This window comes from Lentinus tigrinus (assembly GCF_003813185.1).
Source record: "Lentinus tigrinus ALCF2SS1-7 unplaced genomic scaffold L226scaffold_1, whole genome shotgun sequence".
NCBI lineage: Eukaryota > Fungi > Basidiomycota > Agaricomycetes > Polyporales > Polyporaceae > Lentinus > Lentinus tigrinus.
Genome location: NW_027137910.1, coordinates 2,958,548 through 2,977,088, shown reverse-complemented (window position 1 = coordinate 2,977,088; position 18,541 = coordinate 2,958,548). Strand labels below are relative to the sequence as shown.

At 55.5% G+C, this 18,541-nt stretch overlaps 7 protein-coding genes across 7 annotated transcripts; 3 read left to right on the top strand and 4 right to left on the bottom strand.

The window, feature by feature from the left end:
* Positions 1 to 80: 80 nt before the first annotated feature.
* Positions 81 to 6,371, bottom strand: L226DRAFT_476085 (P-loop containing nucleoside triphosphate hydrolase protein). Its single transcript, XM_067676699.1, has 19 exons — positions 6,066 to 6,371; positions 5,906 to 5,992; positions 5,309 to 5,704; positions 5,115 to 5,254; positions 4,943 to 5,059; positions 4,464 to 4,881; positions 4,128 to 4,411; positions 3,734 to 4,065; positions 3,666 to 3,682; positions 3,521 to 3,613; positions 2,341 to 3,468; positions 2,079 to 2,288; positions 1,900 to 2,022; positions 1,767 to 1,842; positions 1,676 to 1,713; positions 1,171 to 1,618; positions 811 to 1,116; positions 632 to 751; positions 81 to 580 (listed from the first exon to the last, which is right to left on the bottom strand). Exons 1-19 carry the CDS (start codon positions 6,138 to 6,140, stop codon positions 186 to 188), a joined length of 4,803 nt encoding a protein of 1,600 aa, XP_067543293.1. The 5' UTR covers positions 6,141 to 6,371; the 3' UTR covers positions 81 to 185.
* A 309-nt stretch (positions 6,372 to 6,680) lies between these two features.
* Positions 6,681 to 7,971, bottom strand: L226DRAFT_541850 (NAD-P-binding protein; the record flags this gene model as incomplete). Its single annotated transcript, XM_067682093.1, has 5 exons — positions 6,681 to 7,039; positions 7,102 to 7,444; positions 7,509 to 7,604; positions 7,671 to 7,870; positions 7,932 to 7,971. The coding sequence occupies 5 exons, from the start codon at positions 7,969 to 7,971 to the stop codon at positions 6,681 to 6,683; spliced, it is 1,038 nt and encodes a 345-aa protein (XP_067543292.1).
* A 1,231-nt stretch (positions 7,972 to 9,202) lies between these two features.
* Positions 9,203 to 10,496, top strand: L226DRAFT_565266 (NAD-P-binding protein; the record flags this gene model as incomplete). Its single annotated transcript, XM_067683778.1, has 5 exons — positions 9,203 to 9,245; positions 9,303 to 9,502; positions 9,556 to 9,651; positions 9,706 to 10,048; positions 10,114 to 10,496. The coding sequence occupies 5 exons, from the start codon at positions 9,203 to 9,205 to the stop codon at positions 10,494 to 10,496; spliced, it is 1,065 nt and encodes a 354-aa protein (XP_067543291.1).
* Positions 10,497 to 10,735: 239 nt separating this feature from the next.
* Positions 10,736 to 11,938, bottom strand: L226DRAFT_565265 (NAD-P-binding protein; the record flags this gene model as incomplete). The annotated part of the gene is made up of 5 exons (XM_067683777.1): positions 10,736 to 11,031; positions 11,092 to 11,434; positions 11,488 to 11,583; positions 11,640 to 11,827; positions 11,899 to 11,938. The coding sequence occupies 5 exons, from the start codon at positions 11,936 to 11,938 to the stop codon at positions 10,736 to 10,738; spliced, it is 963 nt and encodes a 320-aa protein (XP_067543290.1).
* Positions 11,939 to 12,983: 1,045 nt separating this feature from the next.
* L226DRAFT_450718 (uncharacterized protein) lies at positions 12,984 to 14,245 on the top strand (the record flags this gene model as incomplete). The annotated part of the gene is made up of 5 exons (XM_067674967.1): positions 12,984 to 13,080; positions 13,138 to 13,418; positions 13,478 to 13,571; positions 13,637 to 13,965; positions 14,027 to 14,245. The coding sequence occupies 5 exons, from the start codon at positions 12,984 to 12,986 to the stop codon at positions 14,243 to 14,245; spliced, it is 1,020 nt and encodes a 339-aa protein (XP_067543289.1).
* A 571-nt stretch (positions 14,246 to 14,816) lies between these two features.
* L226DRAFT_440157 (kinase-like protein) lies at positions 14,817 to 15,732 on the bottom strand (the record flags this gene model as incomplete). Its single annotated transcript, XM_067674811.1, has 2 exons — positions 14,817 to 15,082; positions 15,150 to 15,732. Coding segments are annotated over 2 exons (849 nt in total), but the record flags the coding sequence as incomplete, so codon positions are not given.
* Positions 15,733 to 16,525: 793 nt separating this feature from the next.
* Positions 16,526 to 18,531, top strand: L226DRAFT_607794 (uncharacterized protein; the record flags this gene model as incomplete). The annotated part of the gene is made up of 7 exons (XM_067685856.1): positions 16,526 to 16,656; positions 16,808 to 16,986; positions 17,046 to 17,079; positions 17,153 to 17,387; positions 17,447 to 18,367; positions 18,420 to 18,436; positions 18,502 to 18,531. Exons 1-7 carry the CDS (start codon positions 16,630 to 16,632, stop codon positions 18,529 to 18,531), a joined length of 1,443 nt encoding a protein of 480 aa, XP_067543287.1. The 5' UTR covers positions 16,526 to 16,629.
* Positions 18,532 to 18,541: the final 10 nt, after the last annotated feature.

The window sequence follows — 18,541 nt, the reverse complement described above, 5'->3', positions numbered from 1 at the left end:
ACTCAGGCCATATTCACGCCACGAGTGCTCTCCGTCCTGTTTCGACTGATCTCCGTCCATTCTTCCCCCTTGATCCACCTGAAATCCAAATAGCTCTATATTGCGGCGATAGCGTACGAGATATGAACAAAGTTCCATGGATACATCCGGGTATGCATAAGTCGTCAGTGTCCGTGTGTCGTATATCAGCACATTCTCCACCGCCGTCTACGTCTCTGTCTATCTTCCTCGAGGACATTATTCTCCCTGATCACCTTCAGGAATACGCTCTCCAGGGTCGCACGCTCGACCGTATATTCCGAGAAGTTGCCGCGCGATAACACGGCGAACAATGCGGCGAGGGACATACCACTTCCGATGGGTACTTCGAACCGTGTCGCGACATCATCTGCCATCTTCGCTCCTGGAATTTGTGACATGAGTTCTTGCGCGTGGACGACCTCTTCACGCGTTCGACATGAGAAGTGGACTTCATATGTCGCATAGCGGTCGACGAGGGCGTCAGTGGTCCCGACGGCCAGCATCTTCTTGGCCAAGATGCCGACCTTGTTGGCGAGCGCAGAAGCCTCTTCCATCGAGTCTGTATAGGGAGCATTAGTACACGTCACGATGACGCAAGGCTGGGACTGACGTGTAGTAATCACGATGGCCTTTCCGACGGCCACGTTCCGGAGAGTACCCCACATATCGCGCTTCATCTTCGCGTCGATACCAGTCGAGAACTCGTCAATGAGGATGACAGAAGGATTGCCTGCACGCATGGATGTGAACATCTTGCACCTTGCCCTCTGGAAAATAGAGACATCTTACCGATGAGAGCAATCGCAAGCGACAACTTCCGTTGATTTCCTCCAGACAACTTGCTCGCGAGTCGGTCCGCGTACATATGCAGCGAAGTTGCGTGCATCAAGCTCTCGACATTGCGCCTTAGCTCTTCACCGCGATAGAGCCCCTTGAGACGGCCGTACACGCGCAGATGCTCGCGCACAGTAAGCTGCTCGTCGATGGCGGTGAACTGGGGGCAAACTCCTAGGGAGAGTCGTGCAGAACGAGGGTGATAGACGATGGAGACTCCGTTGATGAGCACATCGCCCTCGTCTGGGATGACATCGCCTCCTGCACGGGGTTATCAATTCTGGTTCACGTCTCAGAGGGCTGCAGACTACGTACGGATGATGTTAAACGTAGTGGTCTTCCCAGCACCGTTGGGACCCAGAAGTGCGAAGATAGTATCTTGCGATACCCCAAAGCTCACGTCATCCACGACGCGGTTGTCTGCGCTCCCAAAGGCCTTCACAACGCTCATGACACGCAGAGCATCAGCCGAACTCGTGACCTTCTCCGCCTCATCGTCGACATCCTTGACCACACTGCGAGGCGTGCTGGTCCCCGAGTCTCCGCTGCCCCCGGTCTGCTTGCGAAATTGGGAGAACTTGCGCACGATGATAGAGCCAGAGTCCACCCAAACGAGGATGCCGAAGAGAACGAAGGCATAGATGAAGAGGTATAGGATCGGACCGCCATAACGCGTGATGTCGCCGAGCGAAGAGGCAGTCACCGGGGTCGAGCCGTCGCACAGCAATGAGAACAGATTGACAGAAACGAACGAGGCGCGCAACTACGGGGTGGAAGTCAATACTACTCACTCGGTACGAGTTGCTAAGGAATGACGTACTGCGCTGGCGACTGGGGACAACACCGACATCGTGTAGTCTAAACAGAGACTATCAATACGGGCACAAGAGATCAAGAAATCGTGGACTTACGGATAATGACAAGATCCTCGTTCGCATCGGAAGTCTTGGCGTATGTGAGGGTGAGCAGGTACGCTGCCAGGTACAACTGTATATTTCTCAGCTATGCTTGTGCCACGATGCAAGTCTCGCCATGCATACGTACCACGAACATGATGACTTGGTATCCTGCTGATAGTGCGAACGCCGCCAAGGGAGACGCCACGGCGAGCGAGACACAGTAAGAGAACAACGCCCCGACGATTCCGTATAGTACCAGCACAACCCACTGTACCATCAGAGCGTCAGCAATGCACCAAACAGGAAGGAAGCTACAAGACGTACGAAGAAACCAAGCCCACTGAACTGGTTGGATCCTGCGGCGAGGATGATGGCGATGAGGGTCGCGACGATTACCGCAAAGATCGAGTCGAAGAGCAGGTGTCCAAGCCAGAGACCGACCGGGTCTGACAGACCGTTGGAAAGCTGCATGGCCTGAACGGACGAGCGACGCTCTTTCGCGACATAGAGCGAGAAGAACGCAGGGTAGACCGCCTGTGCAATAATGGTCAGTTGAACGTCACCTAGGAAAATCGGGATCACGAACCATCGCAGCACCGAAGAACGCCACCCACTTCAGCGCAACAAGCGTACCCGCAGCAATACCAGGGAAGTTCTGGTAGTTCGCCAAGATCACGCTGGGAGCAGCAGCAGCCCGACCAGTCTCGTTCAGCGCATTATTGTAAAGGATGTTCGATACAAGGTTGAGCATGACCAGGCCAGTGAGCCCAGGTGGAGTCGCCTCCCATGCGAAAAGAGAGGCACCGGTCTGCGTGTCGATCGAGACCCCGCCCAACGACTGATTCAGGAACGTCTGGTCGATGGTGTTCACGAACGTTGCATTGTCAGTGATGTTCTGTGTCAGAAGGAGTGAGGTGTTACTGAGCGAGGATATAATACCAGGGGGCGACTCTAGGACTCTGGAGCCCAGAGCGACCTCGGCAATGAAACCCAGTGGGGAGGCGGGTAGGTATAGCGACGTTTGTGGGACAGTGCGGAACTTCGTGACGCATGTCTGTGTTGCGCGACCAGAGAGAAAGAAGATGGGTATGCATGAACCTGCCACGGCGACCAGAACGGCAAGGCATGGGGTGAGCCAGCTGCGCTTGGCGATCAGGACACGCTTGTGGAAGATGGTCAGCGCTTGGCTCAAAGGCGACCGCCGCCGCCCGTTTGTCAATTGCAAAGGGGGTGTGGATCGCGGTGTATGGTCGAGAGAGGGTGTTGCAGAGGAACCCGTCTTCTCGAGCTCCTTGTCCTCAGGATGCTTGTCCTCGGAGGGCGTGTCATCATGCATTAGCCCAAGGAAGATGTCCTCGATGGAGGTACCCATCACCGAGTACGATGCAACACCGTACATCTCCCGGTTGTTCTCGACGAGCTCAAACACCTTCTGTACCTCTGGCGGTTCCTTGAGCTTCAGGTGGTATGACACCTCATTCGGTGTGGACGACGTGGGGTATGCTAGTGGCGCAAACACACGGATACGACCTAGGAGCTCGCCTTGATGCGAGCTAGACGACTTCTCTTGATTATCGACGTTGAAGGTCACATTAACCGTGTACCCTTCGCCGAGGCTCGACTTGAGAGAAACGGGCGTGCCATGGGCGACGAGCTTGCCAGGAGCAGCCAGCACTGCGATCGTGTCTGCAAGCAAGTCCGCTTCGTCAAGGAACTGTCGTGGTTATGTCAGCAGGCGTCGCACAGATGTCAAGACTCACACGTACGTGGGTAGTGAACACGACAGTGCGTTCGTCCCGGACGGAACTCAAGGTGCGCCACAGCGCCCTACGGGACAGCGGGTCAACGCCGGACGTACACTGTTGTCTGAGTGAGCACAAAATATGCAACGTATAGGAAAGCCGGCTTTACCTCGTCAACTAGGATGACTTGTGAACGCTGTCAGTCTCGTCTTGTCAAGCGGGAGAAAGACCACTCACTCTTCGATCCTCCAATCAAACCAATCGCCAGCTGAAGCTTTCGCTTCTGCCCGCCACTCAGCGCATTCGCATTGTAATGAATCTTCTTTTCCAGATCGCAGTCGCGCAAAAGCTGCTCGATGTCATCGTCCGAACCGTTATCTGCACGCTTCACGGCTTTCCAGATACGCAGAGTCTGGTAGCACGTCAGCTCCGGGAAGAGAACGTTCTTCTGCGGAACGATCCCGATGGTCCCGCGGGGAGGACGTTCGACGCCGCCTTCGAAGGTGACCGTCCCACGGGTGCGCCCGAGAAGGCCGGCGAGTATGGACATCGTGGTAGACTTCCCAGCGCTGTCAGAGGGGTATCGAGTGAGCCACATGACGGTCATTTGGCATCTGCGAATTGGGCTTACCCATTGGACCCCAGCAAGACATAGATGCCGAACTTGGGTATCTCGAGGCTCAGGTCTGATACGGCGGTGACGACGTCCTTATCGCTCTTGAAGAATGAGGGCTTGAAGTCCTTGCCGAGGTTGCGGATAGAGATCGCGGTATCTGGCGCGATGCTAGGTACACCGTCCTCAATGACGCGTTTCCTCCGCGAGCACGACCACCACGAGCGTGTTGATGGGTTGCGGGCATCGTACAGTCGGGTCTCCCAGAGCACTGCAAGCCAAGGCCAAAGGAACACGTCGATCTACATGATACTTCAGAGACAACTCGAGAGCACAAGACAAAGAAGAACGTACGATAGCGGCGATGATCAGGGGCAGCAGTCGCAGTGCGTTGTCAGGATCCGGCTGAAGAACATTCGTCGCGATTTGGTGGACCTCCCAACCACAGACAGCGCGGATAGCGAATATGTAGAACCCAGGAGGGAAGATCAGCGTGAAGACAAACGCGGCGCCGGTGCTTGCCCTGCCGAAGACTAGCGCAAGGATGGCGAAGACGATAGCAAGGAACGTGGAGGCCACCGCTGCAAGCTGCGGACTCTTGCCGAAGGGTGTCGCGACGAAGAATGACCAGCTGGCAAGGGAGAGACCGAGAAGCAAGTGAATGACAATGACCAGGCCAACGTTCGTCGCCTTGAAAATGCGGAAGTGCCAAATGATGGCGACTATGATCCATGCCGGTAGGTACGCTAAAGAGATACTGATATGCCACGAGCTGCCCAATGTCGGCCATCGTCAATAGCTACTGACAAGGTATGAGGTAGATATATGCTCACATTATTCGCGCGGAGTCGAGAAGACCCATGACCTTAAGATGTGCCGTCAATAGGTTCGCTCTCTCTCCTCCAAAGGAACCCGGTAATTGGTATGATATTCCGACAAAACAGATGAACCTGGAGATTGTGAGTAAACAAGGACCGTCGGGAGTGGACTGCAACGCAAGCTTACAGAGCTAGAACCAGCAGAGTCCGGAGGCCTCTGATATAGCTCAGGCGAATTTGCGTGAACTGCTCGTCATTGGTCTCCTGGGTAAACGGCCACTCCTGAGGCGTCTGGGGTGCTGTTCCTGTTTGCAGCTCAATGATAGCCTAACGTGCAAATATCAGCTCGCGAATCATGCACACAGGCCGTGACGGACTTACACTATCAAGGGCCCACTGCAGCGGCAGCACTCTCTTCTCGTAGTCGCTTGTATGCTTGGTGACGTCGATGTGAAACAACCCCCCGTCCGCTCTCAGCGTGTAGTTTAGTGGGACGCTTCCGTTGGGCCCTGGGAACGAGTTGAACGCCACCGCAGCGAAGCACTCCGAGAACAGGTTGAAGTTCTGCGGACAAGCGGAGGGAATCTCCTCGGGCGAGTCGAGCCGACGTATGGCACCTAACTGCTTGGCGTTGAACCCGCGGGTGATGTGTGATATGATGTCGTGTGCGGACGGATTGCTTCCGGTGCCATTAGTGCCATCCGCCCAGACGAACGCGAGAGACCCGTCGTATACATCGGCCAAACGAGGCACTGACACGGCGGTTCCCAAGCCGTACTAGGAGCACCGGATGGTTAGCATGCTTCGAGAAGAGAAGCGAGAGGAGGGCAGCAGCGTGATGTCATATACAGCACTCAAGGTGCGATTTTAAAACGCATATCCGGATCCCGAGTCTCTCTGGATAAGGTGGAAGGACGTAGAGAGCCCCGCGCTGACACTCCCGGCAACTCGGATAGAGCACGAGAACTGACTACTCACATTGTTAGGCTTGTTCAGGAAGAGCTGAGCAACAGCCAAGAAGATACCGTACGCCACGGGCATGACAAAGCATCGCAGGATGTTGAGCTATAGTCGTTCAAAAGCATCGGGACCACAGATTGAGTTCCTTCGCTCTCAAACAAGTGTTGGACAGACGTACCCAAGGATGCTTGCTCATCACGATCCAGTTCTTCCAGAACAACGCCCAAAACTGCCTGAAGAACAGTCCCGCCATCTTGCAAGTCGTTTCTGCCTCCTCCGAAGGCAACCGGATACGAAGAGGGCCGATATCCAAGGGAGAGTTTGTTGCTTGTCGCAGCGCCCGCGGGTGGACAAATTCCTAGACAGACGAGGAGTAACCTACCGCGTCAAGCACGCATGGTATGGGTGGAGAAAAGTCTGGGAGTGTCGGGGGATATCAGCCAGCAGAGTCAAGGGGGAGCCGGGGATATATTTGCAGTAGACATGTCGTCCATGGCAGGCCGCGCAGCTTGGAATCCCACCGCCAAGGGAACGAGCGCCAAATCTACTCGGCATCGAAGCGCGCGGAGTGCTTCCGAGGCCCGGTTGGCCCTGGCCGGGCCCAAGGCTGGTCCTGGGCTACAATATACACCGTGCTACTAGCTAACCACCACATACATTTGCTTAGCAGGGATGCCATGCATAAGGTCCTCAATTATCGGAAGGTCAAGGTGGAAGTCGCTTGGATATCATCATGCTGGCGCATTGCTGTGTTTACTGTACATCGTGTTCAGGTATCAACTTCTGCTGCACTTCACTGCTTCTTCGTGATCGCCTCCACCTCCGGCCGGATGCTCTTCAACATATCCTCAGCGGTATACTTCGGCTTCCAGCCCAACGCACGCGCACGGTTCGCGCGGCAGCGCGAGTTCGTGCCGCTGTACCAGCCCCAGCGTTCGCCGCCAAAGTACTTCTCGAAGTCTTCGAGTGTGAACGACGTGGGCTCGTCGTCGTTGGAGATTCCAAGAGCCACGAAGGCCTCCCCGATCGCCTTGCTGATCTGGTACCAGCTATGCTCGCCGTTCTCGCCGTAGAAGACACCCTCCCAGCCGTGTCCGACCGCCTCAGGGTTGGCCACGATGGCGTCGAAGAGAACGATATAGAGGTCGGCGACTGCAGGAGATGTTGCGTCAGTGTCTGTGAAGAGGGGTGTGAGTGCCACCATGAGAACTCACTGTCGTCGATGTGAACGTCTGGCCAGAGCGCCTTGCCCTTGCCAACGACGCCCGCTTGCTTCCGCGCGAGAGAGGCCTTGATGAGCGTCGGGATCTGAATGGATTGGGGGTTCGACACTCCGGCTTCGGTAAGAGCATGCTTGGCAATGCCGTAGATAGTCGACGGGAGAACGATGTATGTGCGCGCATAGCCCTCGAGGTCTGCGTTGATGACAAGCAGGTCGACGTCGCGGTGGAACGCGGTATCGGGGATAGCCTTGTACTGCTCGACGTTGAGGTCATCGTAAATGGTCTCAGTTGCGTACTCTCCGCGTGCATCGTCCGTCAGCAGGCCAGTACCAGACTATCAGTCAACGGACAATTCATCAGTGAAGTGGACAGCATGCCAGAAGGTGCGAGACACTCACGGTGTGAATGAGGATCGGAAGGTCTCCGAGCTTGGCATGACGCTTTCGCAAGCCGCTCAGAATGGCCTTGATAAAAGGCACATTGTCCGACTCCGCCTGCAAATAATGCAAACAGTCAGCGATCGTCCTGAATCCCGGTACACGGTAAAGTAGACTACTAACGAGCTCGAACACAACATGGGCGTTCTCAGCGAGGCTTTCAACCTTGTCCAGCTCCTGGTGCGAGCCAACCACGGCCTTCACGGGAAACTTGGATTCGAGAATCTTAGCCTTCTCGGCGTTCCGGACGAGGACAGTGATGTCGAAAGTGCTAGCACTAGGGTGGCTAAGAAGACGTGCGAGAACAGCTCCTCCGATGTAACCTGTGCAAGTGCCCGTATAGTGAGTCTCGCAGACGGGTCGCGAGTATGGCGACCTACTTACCCGTGGCGCCAGTGAGGAAGATAGGGGTCTTGGTTGCCATGATATCTGCAGTGTTCACGGACTTGACGACTAGTACTGTACGACCGTTGGCACAAAGCGCACTTATACGCTTCGCAGCGGTGTGCTTTGTCAGACAGAACGTCTTACCAAGCGTGTTACTGTACTGTGTGCTTCTGCGCTCCGCAACCGGTATTGCACGTCATAGGACGCGATCGATGAGAACACACCGGAGATTCCGTCCATCCGAGTCAACTGGACGAACATCGTGCGATCGAAAGTTCACGAAGAATAGATGTCGCACAATGCATGTACTCAGCGTATCATGCTACTCTGCAGAGAATGAGTGGTTGGGTACTGGGGGGTACGCTGAGGGATCTCGAGACCTGACATTGACATGAAAAACGAGCATGCGTACTCAACTATCTGTAACGAACCACACTCTCAATCATCATACTCTTCGGTCTCGCAACAGAGTTGTCCATGGCCAGGCATGCGGACGTCGAGTCTAAGTAAAGGAGGGTACCGATAAGGTTGGGTGCTGTGATGCAAGTCGGACACCAGGATAAATGTGCGATCAAACCTCATGTTTCTTTCAATTGTGCCAAGACATGATACATGAAGCTTGAAGCAAGCAGGGATTGCAGAAGCTAGTAGATCAGAGAGACCGGGTGTGGTTGGGGGTGCAGACTGAACCGCAAAAGCGCCCAAAGGCTATCATCCATCCCGACGGGAGCGGACTCGGAGTGGGGAAGTTCATATCCTCAACTCAGGCCCTTACCTCCTCTGTAGCTACATCAAATACAGCAACGTTCTGTATCTCCATTGGAGGGACTTCGTGAGTTATTTGGTCGGTCTAAGACGTTATTTGCTGAGGTACAAGCTTCCCGCACCCAGTGCACCGGGCCGCGGACATTTGTCGATCGATGGAAGTCGCCCCAACAGCTGTATGCTGGAAGTTGATCGAGTTTCTAGAGCACTGGGTGGCAGTGTCGCGATATGTACATTGCACACACCATGAAGATCGAACACTCAATACTCAAGGTGCTGACAGAAGGTACAGCGCGTCGCATGAAGCCTCCGAGCAGTCGGGAACCCCCCGATTTGCGGAAAATGCACACGAAGCTTTGTAAGCCTACTGGAGGCGGGCTGCGCTGGCTAAGTCAATTGGCGGATGATCGCTCCTCGTATATATACAGGACACGACTTACGGAAAGGGGCCGAAGTCACTTCTCTACTCTGGCATTTGCGTTCACACTACTCACCACTCCACGATGTCGTCGGACAGACTTACCATTTTCTACACCGGCGCTACGGGTAGATGCTAGTCCTTGGTCGTCGAGTTGAATACGTCACTGACACAAGCTTTCTCAGGTTATATCGGCGGCTCTGTCCTCCAGCGCATCCTCAAACACCCTCGTGCAAGCACATTCGACATTACCGTGCTTGTCCGTGATGCAAAGAAGGCGAAAATGCTCGAGTCCAAGTTTGGCCTCAAGGTCGTCCAGGGTTCCCTCGAGGACACCGACAAGCTCACGGAAGAGTCGGAGAACGCGCACATCGTTATCCATACTGTGAGCAGTAGCCTGCATTGCCCGTGTTCGACGCCTCTGATCCACATTTCCAGGCTGATTGCGATCACGAGCCTGCGATGAAGGCCATCCTCGCAGGTCTCAAGAAGCGACACGAGAAGCTAGGAGACAAGCCGATACTCATCCATACCGTAAGTGCACATGCAATCGTGCTTAGAGTCTTTGTATCTAACCATGCGTTGTAGTCCGGCGCAGCGGTCCTCATGGACGAATCTCGTGGCCGCTTTGCATCGGACAAGGTCGTCTCGGACCTCGACATCGCCGCACTGGGAGCCCTCCCTCCCTCTGCTCCTCACCACGTCGTCGACTTGCTCGCAATCTCGGCTGACACCGAGGGTTACGCGCTCTCCTATCTCATCTTCCCTACCCTGATCTTCGGGACGGCTTCAGGACCGCTCTACGACGCCGGAATTGCGAAGAAATATTCTATAGCCATCCCTTGGATGGCAGGCGCATTCCTGAAGCGAGGCAGGGCCGGAGTAGTGGGCACAGGAGCCAACATCTGGGCGAATGTGCACATCGACGACAGTGAGTACAAATTCATTCAATAACTTGACGTTCGTACCGTGCTGAAACACGGCGCCTTACACCAGCGGCTGAGTTCTACTACCTGCTCTTCGACGCTATCCTCACCGACCCCTCCAAGCTTGGGCACGGTCGTGAAGGCTACTACTTCGTCGAGGCGGACGAGCAGTCGGGGTACGACATAAGCAAGGCGATCGGCGAGGCTCTCGTCGCCCTTGGGCGTGCGGACGATGCCGAGCCCACCGAGCTCACTCCGGAGGAGCGTGTGCAGATGTTCGGTAGCGAGTACCTGGTCACCTTACTTTGGTCCAATGCGCGGTGCCGCGCGGACCGCGGTAGGAAGACTCTGGGCTGGAAACCGAAGTTTGGGACGAAGGATCTCCTTGACAGTATTCCTCACGAGGTGGAGGTGGTTTTGGAGAAGCAGTTGGCAGCCGATAATCAGTCGTAGGGGGGCGAGGACCATTTATGACGTTCATCTATACTGAGTGGTTGTACTACAAGTGTATTTATATAGGCCTGTTCTGATCAACGAAGGTTGATAATCAGTCACAGAACTCATAGCTTACTCGTCGCATGGTGGACAGAACCTCCTTAACGAGTGGTCGGGACAGATGGCCGAAGGGTGGGTCGCGGGGTGGCTTCTTCGCAATCGTCTCCACCTCCGCCTTGATACTCTCCAGCATATCGTCAGTGGTGTACGTCGGCTTCCATCCCAAGGCACGCGCCCGGTTCCCGCGGCAGTATACTGCTGTACCAGCCCCACTGCTCGCTGCCGAAGTACTTCTCCGTCTCCTCTTTGGTGAATGGCGTAGGCTCCGGGCCCGTGCAAATCCCGAGGGTGACCATGGCTTCGCCAATGGCTTTGCTGATCTGGTACCAGCTGTGCTCTCCGTTCTCCCCGAAGAAGAGGCCCTCCCATCCGTGGCCGACATTCTCGGGGTTGGCCACAATGGTATCGTATAGGACGACGTAGAGGTCAGCAACTGGGTGGATGGACGGCATAAGTGGACTGTACGTGTGTTGGTCGTGGGCTAAGGACTCACTGTCATCAATATGAACATCCGGCCAGAAGGACTTGCCCTTGCCGACAACGCCCGCATGCTTCCGTGCCAGAGAAGCTTCGATGATGACTGGGATCTGGATAGAGTGGGGGTTGGAGACGCCCGCATCAACAAGGGCATGTTTGGCTATGCCGTAGATCGTCGACGGAGGGATGATGTATGTACGCGCATATCCTTCGATGTCTGCGTTGATGACGAGAAGGTCGACATTGCGGTGAACGGCGGTATCGGGGATGGACTTGTACTGCTCGACATTGAGGTCGTCGTAGATGACATCCGTTATATATTCACCCCGTGCATCGTCGGCTAACAGGCCAGTGCCAGACTAAGTATGCAATTCGTGAGTCTTACTGAACGGACTAAGAATTTATTCCTTACCGTGTGTATCAGGAGAGGCGGATCGCCGAGCTTGGCTTGACGCTTCCGCAGGCCGCTCAGTATTGCCTTCATAAACGGCACATTGTCCGCTTCCGCCTGCAGGTGGGACAGGTCAACCCTGACGGACTTGTGTGGTGCTCGACGAGCCCTACGAGGTTGATGACCACATGAGCTCCTTCAGCAAGGCTTTCGACCTTGTCAAGCTCCTGGTGCGTCCCAACGACCGTCTTGATGCCAAACTTGGTCCGAAGGATGTTGGCTTTATCGGCATTCCGGACAAGAACGGTGATGTCGAAGGTGTTCGAGCTCGGATGGTTCAGAAGGCGGGTAAGGACGGCTCCTCCGATTTAACCTTTTCCAATATTCCATGATCAGCTTCATCAGGATAGGAACCCGAGAAGATCGACTCACCAGTTGCGCCGGTGAGAAAGATGGAAGTCTTGCTCGGCATGACGCTGCGATAATCTTGGCGATCAGGACTCTCAGGCACGTAGAGTCGAGTAGCTGAACGGCACCTGAGGCTACGTATGTCCAGCCATCCTCACAGGTATTTTGTGCGGTTCACGGAGTACAGTGGGTCGAATATGACTCAGGTAATAGACGGGTCGTAGTGGGTCAGGTGAAGCCTTGTACTTGCGTCTCACGCTGACGTTTCTCTGGGCGTCTGAGGTGAGCCAAAGCTCAGGCTACTCCAGCCAAACTCTCTTCCTGAATGTTTGAACCATCATGCATCATGACCGTCGACGGTCACAGTTTCACTCCGATGCGCCACCAGGATGAGTGCTCAAACTAGTACTGCCCCTGTCTCGCGCGTACCTGACTGAGTTTTCCGCCGAATCGCCGTCCACCAATCGTGAGTCCATGTACCGGCCAATCCGCGCAAGTATCACAGGTCTGTCTACACGGATCTGTCACCGGAGGACCTGCCGACCGTCCAAGATGTACGCTCGCGGTCAGGTGTGTCCTGGCTTCTGTCGTCATCTCACAACTTGTCTATTAAGAACTTGGTCCGTGAGGCGTGTTACCGCGAGGTACGAACCATCTCCACATCCAACAGTGAACTGATAGCATGCGACTCACGGCTTGACAAGATAGATGACGCGCCCATCATCAGCGAACACTTTCAAGTGGTGAACATCACGGTTCGGCGCCATCCCGTTCGTCCATCCTGGAGCATTCGTGTGAGCCTGACGACTTATCTCTTCTTACATCTAGGTCCACATCTACTGCGCTGTATACAAAGCCGCTCCGCTGACCGCGCGATACGTCTGTACAGTGACAGAGAACCAAGAAGTCTGTCGCGTATGTTCTAGGTGAGCGTCGTCCGGTCTGCCCGCAGCCGCGAGCGCCCTGGCTCCTGCGCAACCTCATGAGTACTGGACTCCAGCATGAGTAGTCGCTGATTTAAGTCCGAGGTGGCGTGTCTCTGGTAACAGGACGTTGCTTCTTCCCCCCTCAGTCCTGATTCACTCCAAGCACCGTCCTCGTCCTAAGCGATGTCGACGCCATACTATGGGCCAGACGAGGACGAGAACACGATAAACATTGAGAGGTTCTTCGTCGCTGGAGATTTCGTCTCCGGGGTCGGTTATGGTGCGTATTCGGCTGCACGAGGTTCTCAGCAGCGATTGACGGCGTTGTTCCGCGCAGGCGTTCAGCTCATCCTATGGGCAAAATGTGCGCTCTACCTCTGGAAGCAGCGGCAGAGGAGCATCAAGACACGCCTTCTTCTCTACTACATCTCCCTGCTGCTGACCGTCCAGACGATAACTAGTATCGTCCAGGCACGCACCGTGCAGGAAATGTACATCGAGAATCGCAACTACCCCGGAGGTCCTTGGGTCTACTTCTTAGATACCCAAAGTCAACCCGTCAATGTTCTCTTCGACTCGACTGTGTTCATTCTCACCTTTCTATGTGATCTCCTTGTGGTGAGGAAACTTCACATCAGATCTATATCCCGCTGACATAGACTGATCGCTATCCGTAGCTTTGGCGCTGCTGGGTCATTTGGACCTGCTCGGGACGAGCCACTGCATATGTCGTGACCCTGTTTCCGTTCATTGTGCTTATGGCATCGTTTGGTGAGACATACAAGTTTCCACTTCGAAGTGGCGAGACTTACCCAGATGACCGTGGTCTGGCTCAGTCATGGGAACGCTCTGGACGCTCGAGTCCACCCACCCTGGCCTTTCCCTGTACAGCAAGAAACCTCTCGCGTTCGGAACTGCGTATTACGCGCTCTCCTTTGGGCTCAATATCATTCTCACAATCCTCATTGTGTTCCGACTCCTGGCCTACCGCCGCACCTATCTCAGAGTCCTCCCACCCGAGCACGTACGGCACTACCTCTCGCTCGTGACCCTCTTCGTAGAGTCTGCGGCGCTGTACTCGGTGTTCGCCATTGCCTTCCTGATCTCGTATGCCCTGAACAAGCCAATCAACCAAGTGTGGTTAGCGTTCGCTGGACCTTCCCAGGTGAGCATTTGCTGTCCTGGCTGCCTTGGGCGTGTTCGCTAACTGAGTGGCATTCCTCCAGCAAATCGCAACGTACTTGATCATCTACCGAGTCGCAGACGGCACGGCATGGACGACGAGGACTACGATGGACTCGCATTCGCTTCCGAGCATGGAGTTCACCTCAGCCTCGCCAGACAAACCCAGTCGCCTCGCGACGTTGAACTTCAATGGCACGTCGACGACTGGCCTCGACGTCACGACCGACGCTGACTCTAGGGAACTGCACCCGGAGAAGTGACTGCCTTACCATCGGACCGTGTTCGATCACTCTGGCATAGATTTGGATGGTTTCTTGGTTGTATGAATATATCGATGGTGCTGTACAGACGTGTACGGTGAGATGATGTCTATGTGACGCGAATTACCCGACTCTCCTCAACGGGGATGATGATGGATATATAAGTATGTGTGTGTGGGTATAATGCATGATAGTCCGTCTAGTCGAGACTGAGGGCTCCGAAGCGGTACTGCGCCATGAGAACATGCCTCATCGACCTGCCTTTCCGGTCAATACTCTCGAGATCCTTTGGCAAAGCCGACTCCGAGGCATCTAGCTCGGTAGGGGTGGTAGCTCCACTGCACTTCGTATCCGCGTCGTGGGACGACGAGCGCGACGATGAGGGACTGAGCTCGGGGGTGGTGGTGGTATACTGGAAGCCGGTAGAGGTGTGAGGGCGGGGCTGGTACAGAAGCCCAAGCTCCTGGCCAAGAGTCTCAAACTCCAAGGCCTCGTTCAATAGCGTCTGCATCTTCGTTGGCATTCCGACGACGGTCTGCGTGGCCGCTTTGACGCTTTCGTCTACGGGCCGGAAGAACGTCGTGAGGTTCACGATGGCCTTGCGCAACTTCGGGAGGCTGATACGACGGAGGGGGTTGATGGTGAAGATGCGCTGGAGGACGGCGTGCGCCTCCTTGGAAATAGGCATCATCTCGTAGAGGTAGTTCTGGTCGTTGACGTAGCGGGTGTAATCCTTGTCTTTCCAGATGGCTTTCTGCCACGGATTGCGCGAGCTGATCATGTTCGCGAGGATGACTCCGAGTGCCCAGATATCGGCGGTGCGCGTGCAGTACGGGCCTGCCGTGGAGTTGAAGCACTCTGCAGGGGTTGTGAGATACGGTTGCGTTAATAGCGAAATTGTGACATTTACCAGGTGCCATGTAGATGGAGGTACCGGCGCCGAACTCGTCGGACACACGCTTCGTGGTAGCCAGACCGAAGTCGGCGAGGAAGACCTTCGAACCGTCCGGAGTAGTGAGGACGTTTTCAGGCTTGAGGTCGCGGTGAGCGATTTTGAGGTCGTGGCATGCCTCTACGGCGTCGATGAGGGAGAGGAATGCGCTCCGCAGGAGCCCGTCATTGTTGATGTAAAGCTGCTTGCCATTTATTTGGTCGAAGAGGTCTCCGCCAGGGATGTACTCGAGGATGATGTAAAAGTATTTGTCGTCCTCAATGTTGTCGTGGACGGTGACGACATTGGGGTGGTCGGAGACGAAGCCGTGCAGAGTGACCTCGCGACGGATATTCTCGAGCTCTGCAGGCGTGCGGCCTTCCTTCTTAATGATTTTGATAGCGCGGAGGCGCGAGTCCGACTCCGAGTCGGCGCGGAGGTCGACTGCCTTGTAGACGACGCCGTAGTAGCCAGAGCCGAGCATCTTTGTAAGCTCATAGCGACCGTCAAAGGTGCAGTCGGTGAAGTTAGGGAGGCTCTTAGAGGCGCAAGTCATGGTGAAGAAGTAAGAAGATGAAGGAAAGCAAAGTCAAGTGCGGGGGGGTGCAAGTGACAAATAAGGCGTTCACCAGGAACGTAGAGACAGGAAGGATGGGGAACTAACAGCGCACCCTGGCCCTCCTTATATGCATTTAGGTGCCCATACGACATGAACATCTGCAGCTGCAGCTGCGACCCGATGTAGTCTACCCGCAGCGGGTTCCAGGTTGTTCCGCTCAACCGACCGCGGGATCGTGAAGATCGGTCTCTGAATGGTCTCCGGGTAGTCAAGATTGCAATAGTCTCAGAAGTAGCTGACCTTTAGACGTGGACGATATCGCAATGCGATACTCTCCACTATTAGTCTGGCTGGAGTCCATGGGCTGTATGGCAATTGAAGTCGCGACCGATCGCTGGGAAGGTCGTGATGTCGAACTTCGTTGTCATTTCAATGCAGACTAGGGGCGCTGCGGCATATCCTATCACGGTCCGAGTATGAATCGGCCCGTAATGGTCTCGACTGATGAATGTCGGAGTAGTGGTTACCGCTGCCAGTGGCTCACAACCTGACTCAAAGAAATCAATCGCTGCGAGACAAGTTAGTCCTGAGTGAACGCCAACGCAAGAAAGCTCTCACATAAATCGTGTCACCACGGACTCAGATGCTTCATCGCGGTCGAAAGGCAACGGACGGTCGGACGTGACAGCAGTCACGGTAAAGTCACACATCCCGGAGCGTTCGGAACCGCGAATAGACGCGTGTGTGTCTTGGAGAGACTCCGCCAGCTCGTCAGCCACAGCCCAGCCACAGCAGCCACCGGACACTTCCTGCCGCCCCCGACGCCCGACGCCGCGCGGACGACCTCGAGCGTGTTCTGGACAATACTTGGAGACAATTGGATAGTCGTTCAGGATGGTTAGAGCACAGGGCAAACAGACGGTGAGCAGCGCGCAGCGACGCGATCAGCTCAATTATCGCTTCAGCCACTTCTGCCACAGCGGACTTCTATCTTCGCTGTGGCTGCCCCTGCCCTCGCATCCGCTCCCATGCCCATAGCCTGTACTTACTACCCGGCCATGTTCCTTTCCAGTCCGAGGAGAAGAAAGACAGCAAGAAAAAGACGTCGTCCGCGGCCTCGGGCAGCTTGAAGAAGAAGCCGGACACAGGGTCATGGCCGTGTAAGATGGATGGGTGCAAGAAGGTCTTCGCGCGCGAGGCAGACCTCAAGAGGCATCAGCGGACGACCAAGATGCACTCGGTTCCCGGATTGTACGTTTCATTGGAGTCATGGTGTTACGCTACCTGCGCTCAACTCAGTGTGTATCTAGTCAGTGTCCCCAATGTGATGCTACGTTCACCCGAGTACGTTTCTGCTTGTCCGTGTCCTATGCTGCGTAACTCAGCCGTCCGACGTCATGGTGCGCACTCCATATAGACCGATGCATTGCGCCGACATCAAAAATCCCGTCATAATGGGGTCGTGATTGAGCCAGAGCAGGAGAAGGGCAAGTCCGTAGACGGTGATTCTTCAGGGTCAAGGTCGGTCAGTCCGGCCGGAACCGTCTCCGTAGGTCAAGGCGAAGGCAGCGTCAATGGCTCTCCCCCGGCGGGCAGCAACGCAGGTTCATCTAGTCGCACCTCGAGCTACTACCGACCCCACACCATCCAAGGTCAGTGATTGTATGGTCCTCTATCTGATTCACGGAAGCCTTGACGTCGTTCCATACAGACTCCTACTACTCCGGCTACCCCCCACCGGCCCGTCCGCCCCCCGGAATGATAATGGACCCGCACTACCCCCCTGGACCCATCGGGCTCCCCACATCCGCCACGAGAGGAGGTTGGCAAAACCCACCAGCCCCAGCAGCTCCCCCGCCCTGGGGCCCCGACGGCCAAGGCCTTCCCCAACCGCCTCCGGGAATATACATCTCCACTTACTACCCCGGCCCTTACTATCGACCTCCAGGCATGCCCCTCCCCCCGCACCTCTCACAGATCAACCCGGAACTTCTGGCGCAATCAAACGGGCATACGAACGGTGTCGGACCACCCGAGTCTGCGCTGCGGAATACAAGCGCCGAAGAGCCCAGGGACGTTTCGACTGTCAGCCAGGACGCCGACGCGCACACGTCTGTGTCTGGGTCCGTGCACGCAACGTCGTCAACTAGGGAGGAGATCGTCGAACCACCACCGGAGCTCCCTTCGGCGTCGGCAGGGCAGAATGGGGCGAATGGGACAGTGACGGAGGCACCTGATGCGTCGACGCTGATGGCCGCCGCGGCGTTGCAGGCCGTCCTTGCGTACCAGAAGGAGCAGGAGATCCGGGAGGCGGCTGCGAGCCAAAATGCCTCTTCTTCATTACTACCCGAAGCTACAGCTCAATCTCCACCGCGAACCGAGTCGGACGCAGCCCCTGCAATCAAGACTGAAGTTGTATCCGTAGAGCAGCCTCTTGCTGATGGCACATCCGTCGTGCCAGTTCAGGTTCCATTCCAGGAAGACGACGATGGTGAGGCCGATGCGATAGGCGAGCCGGATTCAGATATGCTCGAAGAAAGCGTAGATACCCAGATGGATATTCCTTCAATGCCTCCGCCACCGTCAATGGACCAACTCGTAACAGAAGATGGAATGCCCATGTTGAATCCAGGTACGTGGCCAGTCTGTTGGGTCGCCAAGCGAAGTGTAACCTGTCTCTTCAGATGAACTGTTAACTCAGGTACGACCGTCTGTAAGTGTTTCGACTGATGTTGCATGGCGCTAACCCTCGCCCCTACCCCGCAGGAGTCACTAGCCTCGCCCCCGCCATCATAATAAATAGCAG